The 14457-nt window shown below is 42.4% G+C and overlaps 1 protein-coding gene across 1 annotated transcript in view; it reads left to right on the top strand.

Moving 5' to 3' along the window:
- Positions 1-14457, top strand: part of TJP2 (tight junction protein 2) — a 121599-nt gene that overhangs the window by 66630 nt on the left and 40512 nt on the right. Inside the window, exons 4-8 of the mRNA XM_066604196.1 lie at positions 1944-2068; positions 4862-4964; positions 7141-7738; positions 10390-10493; positions 13190-13343. Of these exons, the coding sequence (XP_066460293.1) occupies positions 1944-2068; positions 4862-4964; positions 7141-7738; positions 10390-10493; positions 13190-13343 (1084 nt within the window). The remainder of the gene's footprint in view (positions 1-1943; positions 2069-4861; positions 4965-7140; positions 7739-10389; positions 10494-13189; positions 13344-14457) is intronic.

Here is a 14457-nt window from a genome sequence, read left to right as displayed (position 1 = left end):
TGGCCTTATATGTCTTCTTCCTCACCTTCTAGGTCCTCTCCCTAAGGAGAAAAGATCTACTAGATATGAAACACACTTGGCTCAGTATATGCAAATGGCAGAAGAGTGGGGACATTGCCAGTCTATATGCTTATGATGTTATTACCTAGGCCTAAGCTAGTTTGCCAGGGATAGTATGTATTTAAAATGCTGTGGATACAACTGCATGGGAGATATAGATATATCGGGCATCTATGTAATGAGTTAACGTTGTAATTGAGAAACTGATATCCTATTTTGTCCTATTGATCATAAGCCGTAGTTCTGTAATAGGAAGTTGTACGTTAGGATAATTGAGTGCCGGCCATTTATATATACATTTCTCTAAATCTATAAAGTGGCCCTGTGGAAATTATGCTTCATCCATAAGGGGGCGTTCATATCACGTTCATGTTTTTCGTTAGGCGTTCCTCTTGAATACCTGATAGTGAGTTTCAGGTTGACGGAACCATTAATTTGTATTGCTAAGGAGACGAAGGTCTCTGTTTCAGGGTTCCATTAGTTTCTGGCATTCTGTGCTGGAAGATAATGTGGTTGACCTAAACGTATTCCCTTACAGTAATATCTGATCTTAGCTGCCATTTACTATAAGTTGCTTCAACTGCAAGAATATAGAAGGACCCTGAATTTTCATGTGTGCAGAACGCATCCTATGCTTGGAGGCTATTAGATGTATGAGGATGCATTCACACGGCCAAGTTTCATATGCGAGTTCCATCTGACGGTGATCTAGACGGAGCTCTTACATGTTAATAACACATTGATTTCAACGTGTTTATTCACATGAGCGTTTTTTCTTTTCGCTGGCGGTGGTGCGAGATTGAAAAAATTGCGGCACATCCTATTTTGGGCGTATGGAATCTCCTATTTTCTGTAGGATCTGATTTGCGATTTTTACCATTGAAAACTGTTTGAAACACTTACAATCTTTTCGTGTGCATGAAAAACGCAAGTATCCTAGTATGTAAGGCCGAAAAAAGACATGTGTCCATCCAGTTCAGCCTATTAGCCCCCCAATGTTGATCCAGAGGAAGGCAAAAAAATACCAATGAGTTAGAAACTAATTTTTCCCATTTAAGCAAAAAAATCCTTCCTGACTCCAATCTGGCAATCGGAATAATCCCAGATCACCGAGCCTTCTGAAGTAATCAGTGACTATAACATGTAATATTGTATCGCTCAAGAAAGGTGTCCGGGCCCCACTTGTACTCTTTTATCGAGTTTGCCATCACCACGTCCTCAGGCAGAGAGCTCCATAGTCTCACTGCTCTTACAGTAAAAAAAAACCCTTCTATGTCGGTGTAGAAACCTTCCTTCCTCTGGACGTAGAGAGCGCCTCCTTGTTACAGTCTCAGTCCTGGGTATAAAAAGATCATGGAAGAGATCTCTGTATTGTCCCCTGATATATTTATACATAGTTATAAGGTCGCCCCTCAGCCGGCTTTTTTCTAAACAATAACCCCAATTTTGACTGGGTATTGTAGTCCGCCCATTCCATTTATTACATAGATGCAATGCTTTTAATCAAAAACGCATCGTGCTTACATTCGGAATCACAATTTTACAAGTGCAATCTCTGTTTGTTTCTCGGACTGATATAGCACTCGCCTCTGTGAATGCACCCTTAGGCTAATGTTATCTGTCATCTGCATGTATACATGTATAGTAAATGCTTTCAGTTTTGAACGTGAAGTTCACATCCAGACTATCATGGGATTTTAGAATGTCCTTAATGACCACGAGGTTCCCATCTCCTCCGGTGCAGTTGTGGGAGGAGGGGTAAGGGGGTTTATATGAGATGTAAAGTTCACTTTTGCTTCTGATTCATTTACACCTCTTTTTATACTTGTTCGCAGTAATCCCCAAAACAAAGAATTCCTATAATATACATTTCTGCTTCGCAGGACAGCAAGAAAGGTTTTGGTATAGCCGTTTCTGGGGGAAAGGATAATCCACATTTTGAAAATGGTGAGCCTTCTATCGCCATTTCTGACGTGCTTGCTGGTGGCCCGGCGGATGGCATCCTACAGTAAGTACTGCATTGTCAAACGGAGCCCAAGTATAAGGTGTGTTAACCGAAAGGGAGTCTGCCCGCAGATCTGACCATGCAAAATTCAGATTTGACCCTGAAAATGAGGTTTTATTCCTTGTGCAGCAATCTGCGAAGTGCCCTCCTCTCTCTCCATTGAGGTGCTCCGCAGCTCTGTAGCAGTCTCCTGGCTGAATGCTAAGAGGAGGGGCTGCAGAGTCTCTCAACAGACAAAGCAGAGGGCACTTCAAGGAGGACTGACACCTTGGCACTTCCCATAGCGGCATGCAGGGGAATAAAACTTCATTTTCAGAGTCGTCCCGCGAACAAGGGCCTTAATAAAGTGTATAATCCCCTCTCCCCTGCCCCTTTCTACCACTGCCAGCAGTGCTGCAAGATCAAAACTTTTGACAGATTCCCTTTTAAATCGGGCTTATTATAAGAATGTTGCCGCTTCAAAATCCAGTAAGAAAGGAAAATCATTGCTGCATTGTGCAGTTCTGATCTCCTTTATATAAGCTAAGCTTGGATGTTTTTTTTTATTTTTTTTCCAATGAGGCTAGGGCACTCTGGCAGCAACTAGAGCAAAGGATCAGGTATGCTGAAACCCATCACACTACTTCTGTCTCCCCCACTTATATAATGTTCTTTCATAGCTCAACAAGTTAGTAACATTTTAGTATTTTAGGCTGAGAAAAGACTTGCGTCCATCCAGTTCAGCCTATTACCCCCCATCCCCGATGTTGATCCAGAGGAAGGCAAAAAATAAAAATAAAAACTAAGATAGAAGCCAATTTTATTTTTTTTCATTTTAGGTGAAAACAATTCCTTCCCGGCCCAGTCTGGCAATCAGAATAATCCCTGAATCAATAACCTTTCTGAATTAATCGGTGACTAGAACGTGTAATACTCTTACACTCAAGAAAGGCGTCCAGCCCCCTCTTGAGCTCTTTTATTGAGTTTGTCATCACCACGTCTTCAAGCAGAGAGTTCAATAGTCTGTTGTTACAGTAAAGAACTCCATTCTATATTGGTATAGAAACCTTCTTTCCTCTAGACGTAGAGCAGGCACGCAGAATATGTGGCTTATGGGCAACATGCGGCCTGGAAGAGGGTTTTTGGTGGCCCGTGGACTATGACATGACTGATGTTGAGAGGCTAGTCTGCGGCACAGTCATGCAACACTATCCACTAGCAATGAAGCCTAAACTTTACCACTAGCGTGGCATGACTGTGCAGGGTAAAGGGCCTTCAGTGAATGACCATCATGAGACCGACCATGCCTCGCAGCATGCGGGAAGTCTCATGTATATCTCAGCCGCCTTGTGTGTCCTCACACATCCGCTGGTCTCCACACCTCCTAACAGTCTGGTCAGAACGGCCAAGGTGGGGGCCAATTTCTCAATACAACCTTCCAGTGTCTTGCATTCCAGTAATGTGCCCCCTCTCAACTGTGGTGACTGGGCAAAATCTCTTCAATTACGTCATAGAAGAGTCTAGTGGTCAACAAGATCTACACAAGCAGAAGAAGAGGTCACTACACACAAGGAGCCTCCGAGAGCCTTTTTATAAGGGTAGAATCACTTTTAAGGCCTCGGATGAGAAGACCGTTCATCTAATCACACCACAACTCTAACTTGCAGCAAAACAACAACTAAAAACCTATCTGCAGTCCCAAGAGTTTTGTCGAATTTTGGCCCCCGTTTACTGCTAAGGCCTGATGTAGAGGATGCCTCTTTGTCACAGTCCTGGGTATAAATAGATAATGGGAGATCTCTGTATTTACCCCTGACTTTTTTTTACATAGTTATTAGCTCGCCCCTCAGCCATCCTTTTTTTTTTTTTTTAAATGAAATAACCCCAATTTTGATATCTCTCTGGGTATTTAGTCCGCCCATTACGTTTTATTACTTTAGTCGCTCGCTTTTGAACCCGCTCAAGCTCTGAGTACCGGTGCCCAAAACTGTCCGCAGTATTCCATGTGTGGTCAGACCAGTGACTTGTAAAGAGGAAGAACGATGCTCTTGCTATGTAAGATCCTGTTTGCCTTGGCAGCAGCTGCCTGACACTGGTTCCTCCAGTTTAGTTTACAGTTAACTAAAATGCCCCAAGTCCTCTTCCATGTCAGTTTTACCCAGTTTCCCATTTAGTGTGTAAGGCTCCTTTTTACACCGGGCGATACATCGTTTGCACGAGTGACAATGGCAGAGTTCGCTTATACAAAAAAAGCGTTTGCAAATTCGTTCGCCTATCGTTCAGTCTTTTACTTTCTCTATAGCAATTAATGAATAAACAATCGCTGTTCACATGAAACGGTGCGCAAATTATTATTTTTATGTCTGTATAACATGAACCACTAAGGGTGGTTTCACATCTGCATCAGAACCTCCGGCTGGATATTCCGTCGCAAATCTGGCTGCAAATACCAACATGCATGCAGCGCTTTTTCTTCTGTCCCAAAACTGGGCGGAAAGCAGGCAGCCCCCATTAGTCAATGGAGTCTGCCCGGCGCTGTTCAGTTCTGTCCAGAGACTGAACTATTCGGCCACGGGGATTGCTCAAACTAAGCAGGAAAGCGGAATCCCCAGCGCAGGTGTGAACCCACCCTAACGTGAAGCAAACCAATTCTTGTTCATTGTGCAATCGTTGGCCGTGTTTACGCCAAACTAATATCGTTCAAATTCACACGACCCAACGGTTTTTTTTTTTTTGGTTTTTTTTTTTTAACGTTCGTCACTCTGTGCAATTGCATTCACTAAATTATCACTAAATCTTTCTGCTCTTGTTTTACAGAGAGAATGATCGTGTGGTCATGGTTAATGGAACACCTATGGATAACGTTCTGCATTCATTTGCAGTGCAACAGTTACGAAAGTGTGGAAAAACTGCTGTAATTGTAAGATATATTTTTTTTCCTTTCAATTAAATTTTTTTATCTAAATGTCTATACTTGGTGCTTAACAATTTTTTTTTTTTAACCCCTTTCCACCCTGGAGCTGTAATGGTACATTGCAGATGCTATGCAGTTAGTGCAACCACTGTACTATTATGGTGCGGGTTTAGGAGCTGTGCCAGCTCTATCCCACAACTGACACCCTGCACTGAGGCCGCTTTCACACGGCCAAGAAAATCGCACGAGATTAGTGCGTTGTGAGATGCACATATCTCGAACGAATATGGATTGCATTCTTTTGAATGGGCTCATATACATGAGGGGTTATTTTTGCGGCATGCCCTATCCTTTGGAACGCCTTGCCCATTTTTTTTTCATTGGGCCAGCAAAAACATCTTAGCGGAGGATCGCTATTTCCCTGAAGTGATGCAAGGTGTTTTTGACACACAAACCCCTCGCATCTTCGGGAAAATTGCACGTTCCAAAGTGCAATATTGGGCAGAGTTTCATGGCCCGATATCGCGTTTGTTTGTTTGAAATTAGCCTAACAATCGGGATCAAACAGAGCTCCGATCCTGCCCAATTAACCTATTAGATGCCACGGTCAGTGTTGACTGCAGCATCTAAGTGGTGAACTGGTGTCACCCTTCACCCCCTCCACCCCTCCTCTTTGACGTGATTGCAGGGAACCAATCGCCTGCTATGACAGCCAAGGGTGTAGCTATGGCTTCCAGATCTGTTGTGTGTGGCAAATCTGCGGTAACAGTAATAACAAAGTGATTGAAAAGTCATGTACCCCAAAATGACACCAGTGATAACTAAAAGTAACACAAAAAAGGAAGCTCTCACACCGTTTTGTCGATGAAAAATGTTATGGAAATGCAGCGACACAAGATTAAATTATTTTCGGAACGTGTTCTATTGTTGAAGATGAGAAGAAGCTTAGAGCCATAGAGTTTTGGCATCATCAAAATAAACTGCAGAAAAGTCATTTTATACCACACAGTGAAAACTGTCAGGATCGGTGCCTCCCCAACACCCCCCAAAAAAGTTATACTATACTTTATATGTACCGCACAATGTTGCCATACAAAAATACAACTCCTCCCACATAAAACAAGCCCTCCTACAGCTATGCCAACGGAAAAATAAAAGTTATGGCTTTTGAAATGCGCAGACTAAAACACTCCAAAAATCTGGGTTCCATTACGTGCCAATCTAGGCCTTGCAAGTCATGCAGTGGAACTCTGCTACTCCCTGTTGTCCTTTTGCAGTGAACGGAGCAGTGGTGTACATATAAGTGATTGCCTAAGCCCCAGCCTCAAGACGCACTGGCGTCCTGTTCTTGGGATCGGTTAGGTTTGCAGCGGTTGGAACCCCACTGATCAACAAGTTATCACCTCTGACCCTTTTACCTTTTTCAGATGTATAAAAATATACACAATGGGTATCGCCGCATCCATAAAAGTCAAAACTATTAAAATATTCTCTATCCTGCATAGTTAACATTAAAAAAAAAACCACTAACCTAACTTGTTTTATTTTTTTTATTTTTTTTTTAAGCCTTTCCCATCCAATTTTGGATTCAGGGTTTCCTAAAAGGCTTTCTCTTTTTGCTGTTATACAACAGTGCCATCTGCTGGCTGAAGCCAGAGTGTGTGCGCCAGAGAGGCTCCGACAGCTGAGTGGCTGGCAATAGATGGTAAGAACACCCTGTCGGACATCTTCTGACATTGGAGCTGTACAAGCTTCAATCAGAATGTAGGAAGACGTTGGTGGATTCAAAAGGGTTCATCTTCAGCATTTTAGCACCCCCCACAAAATGAAATAGCAAGTGAATAAATTTGTATGTACCCAAAAATTGTAGCAACACAAACTACAGCTCGCTCTACAAAACACAAGCCCTCACACAGCGCCATCGACAGAAAAATAAATTATTGGTCTCAGAATATGGCAACGGAAGGCAAAGTTACTGTAAGTAGTAAAGCATAATAAATTTTGCTATTGCCATAATTGTATTGTCGCGACTGTCTCACGTGGGCGGCATGCAGTGAACTACACTTGTGTGAAGCCGCCCTAACAAAGTTCAAGAAGAAAATCTACTTCATTTATGAATCCACTCTTCTGTGTATTTCTGGCAGAACTTTATCAATGTTTTCTTCACTCTCCTCTGAAATAGGTAGTGAAGAGACCTCGTAAGGTTCAAGTAACCGCAGTAAGGCGAACCCCATCTCCCGAAACTGACTCCAGGGCATTTGATATAATAGAAGATGACGGACATCTTGACAACAGAAGTGCATACAGTGGTTACAGTGAAAGCTGGCAGAGTGGCAACGGTCGTCGGAGTAGAGAATCCAGCCCAGACAGAGGCTACAGTAAAGAGCAAGAAAGAGGGCGTTCGTACGACAGAGATCCGGGCTATGTCCGTGGACGGAGTAGAGAACGAAATCTAGATGAGCAAGAATATAGGAGGGAGAGAAGCCAAGGCAGAAGCATTGACCCCGATGTGAGTGAGGAACCGAAATATAGGAGAGATCGAGGAAGGAGTGTGGACCGGGAAGAGTCCTTTGAACGGGGTTACGGCAGAGACTACAGTCCGGAACAAGGCGCTAACCGACGATCCCAGCCTGATTATAGGAGTGAAAGGGATGTGCTTCACCGCAGCCGAGATAGGCTTCAGTCTCATAGCCCGTCTCCTGAACCATTACGACAGTCTGCCCGAAAAGGCCAAGAAAAACCTGTTAGTGTATTACTTTCCAAAAAGAGACAAAATGAAGGTAGGACTAGACTGGAAATGCATTACACATGTATTTTGAAGTTTGGGGATTATTTTAATTATCTCCATTTTTTTGGTGTAATAACATGAACCTTAATTTGTGACAAGCTAGTAGTTCTTCTAAAATGGCTGTATTTATTAGATCTGACCTTTTTAGAAAGGAGTCCATATGACCCTGCGATGCATATCCATATTAATCGGAAACTAAAAGGAAGCCGCCTGAGCTTGTTGGGCACCTCTGAGAATCTTTTATTGACTGCTGATCCTTATGCATGTAGTACTTGTTTCAAACGTGAAGTATCATCAAAAAATGCTGCACTATTCTGTCTGGAATTTTATGCTAGACCTGAGTGATTATAATCGTTGCATGTAAACGGGCCTTAAGGATTCCTGTTTTGAAGAGCTCAATTTATCAGCTGCCAGTAGATAATGCAGGCTCCACAATGGCAGCCAATGGCCATAAGATTTTGCAAGTAAAGGGGCAGTAGTATTAGCAAAATCTCGCAGCCTCCCTCATCCACTCCCACCACCCCCCTTTTCCCATGGGTTGGGTGAGATTTTGGCCGCATGTGGTTTATTGAAATATTTTATTTAATTTTTATGATTCACACAATCACTTGTCTTGCATTGCAGATAACAGATGCCTGTTTATACGAGGAGATGCGCTACCAACAAACAATTTTTAGATGAGTTTTAAGGCCCATTTACACTAAAAGATGATCGCTTAAAAAATCGCTCAAACAGTTTGAGTGACAGTTTTGAGCCATCATCTTTGCATAACTCTTAAATAGCGAATTAGCTACTTAAGAGTTAAATGCAGGCGGAGTGGGAAAACGCAGAAAGCTGCGAGAACAGTAGCTGGTTTGTATATGCAAACAGCTGCTTTGTTCTTGGAGCTTTCAGCTGGTATCCCACTGAGAAGTCCGAGTGGGATACAAGCTGAAAGAATACTATCAGCTGGTATCCCACGGAGAACTCAGCACGTGGCGCTGATAAGGCTCATTGCTGATTTTTAGCTTGCTAGAAATCAGCAATGGACGAATAGTGCACGGTGGCCACGCGTTCAGACACGGCGTTTATCGCTCAAAAGACGGCTTTTGAGCGAATTTTTTGCTATAATCGTTGAGTCTGAATTGGCCTTAAAAGATGTGATCAATGACATACAAACAAATTATGGTTCATTGTGTACACTAGACAATGATTGTGAATTACTCATTGGGTGATTATCGCTCCATTTAAAAGACCCCTAAAAGGCCCATTTACACGCAGCGATGATCGCTAAAAAATGGCTAAAAAGCAATCGTTTCAGTGATCATCATTGCGTCTAAACGCACGGCCATCGTGTACTTTTCGTGCACTGCTAGCTGATCGTTAAATTCAGGCCAACCTAAAAAAAATCATTGTGTGCGGTCTTATCAGAAGTTCTCCACGGGGAGTGCTGATAGCATTGTTTCCCACTGGAGAACAAAGGAGCTGAAAGCAGATAAGAGCCCTTGGCTATTAACTGCTTTCAGCTAAGGCTTCATTTGCACACTAAGTAGCTGAGTAGCTACTTTAGTTTGTGCAAAATGATCGCTCAAAGCTGTCACTCAGACTCATTTGAGCGATCTTTGAGCGATCATTGCTCCATGTAAAAGGGCTTTTAGTCAGTAGATCATTTTTTTTTTACAAAGCTTTCTTTTGACTATATGGCTGCTATCAGGATGGTTTCATACTCTGCTTTTTTTTCCCCTTAAAGTCACAGTTTTTGATGCAGGTTTTTTGATCCAATGCTAAAAGTTGTTTCAAAACGCATATGAAATAAAGGAAGGCCTTACATGTGATCCTCTTCTGGCTTTGGTCCAAGAAACTGCGGCAAAAAATATTTTTCTTTAAAGAAAAATAAAGGAACAACTGTGTAAATCCATCCTATCTGCAGACCCTTCATAGCCGTTTAGAGAAAATTCAAGACAGATTAGAAAATATATTCCAGTATAGCGTTGTAGTTTTGACTAGTAAAATGGTTAAGGTTGGCTGAAAATTTTTTTCCTCTCTCCAAAAATAGGAAGGCATTGATGTAAAAATAGGTGATTCTTCATCTCATCTGTGCGGGGTTTCAGCTGAAGCTCATGCATATTGCTAATGTTAAAGAATGAGTTTGTCCTGAAAAGTAGCCCATGTGAGCAACGAAAGAAACCCCCTCTTTCACATTAATACCTCTTCTTTTTTTTCTTCTTTTTTTTATTCTTTGTATCCCTTCTATCTTTAATATATATATTGTACTAGATATTATATACTCCAAAGAGAACCTGTCGTCAATGTCAGCATGAACCCAGGACGGGTATCCACACTGCGCCCATGTGTTTTTTGTCTTTATTTTTCTGAAATGCTCTGGCGTTTGACTCGAAACAAGCATGGAGACAAATGTCACTTAAGATGATCAGGGTGGGGATTGGCTGGGGTGGCACCATCCCTGTGACTCGGAGCGCCCTTCCAGGTTCCCCTGTACACATCTGACCCGGGTTCTTGCTGCCTGTGCATTGAACCTGGGGATGGGTTCCCTTTAAACATCTTGAGTCCTGTGTTCAGCGATCAGCTGCCGGCCTCAGGATATATAATTAATAGGTGTATATGTAATACTTCATTAAAGGATATGTCTTTGTTTTCCACCAGAGTATGGTTTGCGATTGGGCAGTCAGATATTTATCAAAGAAATGACTGAAACTGGATTGGCAACGAGAGATGGCAATTTACATGAAGGTGATATTGTTCTTAAGGCGAGTACTTCTTGTTTTATGCTCGGTTGATAAGGTGCTCATACACATTAGATGAACGTTGGTCAAACCTGTCAATTTCAGTGACCCTAGCTGTCTTTGTAATGCGTATGGGGGTGTCCAACTTTATCCCAATGTCAGGGGAAAGCAGGATTGGGTTGACATCCTTTGTTTCCATCAAGAATAGGCAGTTGGCATCACTGAGAGCGCATTCGCACTCGGCTAAGCATACGTGTGTATGGGGGAATTGAGAGATAGTTGCTGGATGAACAGCGATCTACTGTATATGGCTACTTATTACTCCTATGCAAGTACATACTAGAATAATATGTAACATACATGAAAACAGGCCAAGAACCTGAGGGAATTCAGTGCTCTTTGTGGTTACAATGAACCTTTCATATTGAACGTTTAGCTTTTGCCTATGCAGTGTTGTGTAAAGATTAGCATATTGTTTTATGGAAATAGACTACTATCTGCTCTGAGCTTATGTCTCCAGTGGGCCCTCTCACCTTATTTTCTGGATCATCAATCCAGGTCATCAGTAGTTGATGGACATGGATCTGCCACACAGGATTCTCATCCATCGATCAACTGATCGTCCGTCCTGCTGTCAGTGCCACGGAGTCAGACGTCCTCATTGGGACGGCGGAGGAAGTTGGAGTGACTGCTTTACTCCTGTTAAAATCATGGTTGTGCCGCACTTCTATCGTACTTTCTTCTCCTTGTTACAAGACTGAACATCTTGTCCTGTCTGTAACAAGGAGCAAAAAGTGCAGTAGAAGCATGGCACTCCCATTGATTTTACTGATGCTTCCACTTCCTCCTCTGATAACAAGATCCAGCCCCGCTGCACTGACGGTGGGGCGGATGACCTGTTGATGGGTGGGGATCCTGTGTGGCTGATCTATCAATCGCAGCTGAAAACAGGCCAGAATACCCCTTTAATATGTAGGCTCACCCTTCATACTCAGAAGCACAGATGGTACAGGGATTTACATTAGTAAATTCCAAGTTGTACTAAAAGTTTTGTCATAACTATATTCCGTCTTCTTGTCTCCTCCTGCTCAGTAACTCACAAATTACAGAATGCTCAGTATGGCAGATCTGCTTTAGGATACATTCCCTTATAGCGGATTTCAGTGCGGATCCGTACCAAAGTCCACAGTATATTTTGCACTTTGGATTTTTGTGTGAATGTACCATTAACTCCTTTTGCGCCCCATGAGATGCCTATATATCATGAGGAGGAGGGGGTTGAGGGAAAATGCCTTATACTTGCAGCCTATGGAGTTGAGCTTGCACCATCAGGAGCTGGCTGTTAACCCCTCACATGCCATGATCAACTTTGATCATAGCATGCTCTTCGACATAGTTGGACTTCTGCCATGTAATTGCAAAGGGCCGATGGGTCGCTATGACAACTAGATGCCAGTGAATGGCATATGAGTCTGCTGTAGCCTGTGATCACTATGTCAAGCGATTATAAACTGTAGTACAGAGGTACTACAATGTATTATCTGAGCCATCTTGGCATTGCAGGTTCAAGTACCTCAGAGGGACATGAAAAATGTAAAAAAAAAAAAGGTAAAGATAAAAAAGAACAGTAACAGCAACCCCCCCCCCCCCACTCCACCCACTTTTTTGTGCACTTTTCCGTTTTTTAAGAAAAAGATACGTTTGCTATCGCTATAACGTTCTTGTTCATTTTACCTTGCAAAAAATGCAATAAGTCATACATACCCCAAAATGGTACAAATAAAACTACAGCTTGACATTTAGAAAAACCAAGCCTTCACAGAGCTGTATCCTATAAAAAATAAAGTTATGGGTCTTTGAAACAAAAAAGTATTTTCCAAAATAAGAGTTGTATAAAATTCTACCAACACACTGAAAAAAGAGATGTCCTTTACACCAAATGGTGAATGGCATAAAAAAACTAAAAAAAACCTCACGATTGTTTTTTTTCACCCTGCCATCACAAAAATGTAAAAGTTTTGTTGCATCCTTAGATCTAAAAGACCATGTCCTAAGGAGATAAAAGGATTTCCCACAAAATAATTGTCCTATATCAACTGGATAGGGATTTACTATCTGATCAGTGGTGGTCTGACCAATCATAAGACTAAGAGTTCCAAAGGTCCCCAAATAACTGGGTGGTCACACATGCTCTATTCATGGGACTGCTGGAGATAGCCAAGTGCTTGACCTCACATATCTCGAGCAGTTCCATTCAAATGAATGAAGCGACAGTGCACATTCATGACCCCCGCTTCCCGCGTTTTACGACTCTTGGAACCCCATTCTCGTGTTCGGTGGGGTTCCAGCGTTTGGGCGCCAACCAATCAGATAGTTTTCTCCTATTCTTTGCATGGGGATAACAGTATTTTGTGGAACAACCTCTTGAACTAGTTGTTTTGACTATGGTGGGTTGGAGATACATTCTGTATAAGGACTGTTGCTCCTGAGTGAAGCACGGGGGGTCAGTGGGATGGCAGCGCCATGTAAAGCTATCTTTATACAAGTAATCCTGGTTGCGATCGATTGTTCTAAATAAAACTTTGCAAAATTAGCTTAACACCTTCTGTATTAGGAGCGTTTACATGATTAGCAGTATATCTTAATTAAAACTTACGGCTATTAATGGGCTATAACTATTTATTAGTATCATGCTTTATCTCTTCCCTTCTCTGCCACAGATCAATGGCACAGTGACAGAAAACATATCTTTAGCGGATGCCCGGAAACTAATTGAAAAGTCACGAGGGAAACTGCAGTTGGTCGTGCAGAGAGATGCCAGACAAACCCTAATTAATGTCCCTTCTCTGCATGACAGTGACTCAGATATTGGAGGTAAGTTGTTTTTTTGTGTTTACCAGGGGCTCTAACTCTAAACAAGGCAGGTTAAGAAAATCAAATCTGTGTTACACTGTCGGCACAGAACAGAGCCATAAACTAAGTTATGGTGGTGTTCTGGGCAGTTGCAGGTAGCCGGGGCATGTGGTTATACTCTCCCGCTCCCTGGTTCCAGCAGTGACCTCCTGTGAAGTCTGTGAGCGGATTAAACATTTCAGCCCGCTGTGCACAATCTCTGCTATACATGTTTATGGCAAAGCGCAGGCAAAGTGGCTTAAAAAGAGCCAAGCTTTCAGACTGTGCACAGACTTTAAGGGCGAGTATAAAAACCACATCTCTTTCTCGCTAGCACCATATATTAGTTTATGGTGCTGACAATGCCCCTTTTAAAGGCTTGTTTGAGATCGGACTCAATTGGAGCAAGAGCATGGACTGGTACAAAGTAATGAAATACACTTGATTTACTTGTCAACCCCCCTGTACCACCACCACTATTCCAGTGGCACCTCTCCCCTGCTCCCTGCCAGTCTGTCTTAACAGGCCTAGTGATTGGTGGCTGCAGTCATGTGATGTCACCATTGTAACCCTATAACGAAATATGGCTGGGGAATTTAACTGGTAGGGAAAACTTATCTTGTTGTTTTTCATCATCCATCACCTTTTGCTCCAATTTTGTCCCATCTTGGGCAGTCCCTTTTGACCCTTTTTTTTCACCATCTGATGTTAACCCTGTGCACATACGATGTAAGTTATTATGGAGCTTATTCTACAAGCAGCAGGTGACCGCTGTAAAAATGGGCTGACACCCAACGGTTAACCCTTTACATGTTGTGGTCAGCACTGACTGCAGCATTCCTTTTTGCTGGACAGATAGGAGGCGTTCCCACTGATCCTACAATGGGACCCCTTTCCCCTAGCAATGACATCGAGGGGTGCCGTTTGTTTGCAATGTCAGCCTGGAGTCTTGTGAAAGCTCCCAGGCCCCCATGAATTTCATCATATTAAGCCTTACATGTGTCACTGTTTAATAGGCTGACTATAGAAGTACAATGCAATGAAATGCAAAAGTATTGCTTTATATTGTATAAGTGATGAAATTAATCAAATCTTC

This window comes from Eleutherodactylus coqui, chromosome 5, assembly GCF_035609145.1.
Source record: "Eleutherodactylus coqui strain aEleCoq1 chromosome 5, aEleCoq1.hap1, whole genome shotgun sequence".
NCBI classification, from domain to species: Eukaryota; Metazoa; Chordata; class Amphibia; order Anura; family Eleutherodactylidae; genus Eleutherodactylus; species Eleutherodactylus coqui.
The sequence above is the reverse complement of the archived record's forward strand: the minus strand, read 5'-3'. Positions and strand labels throughout refer to the sequence as shown.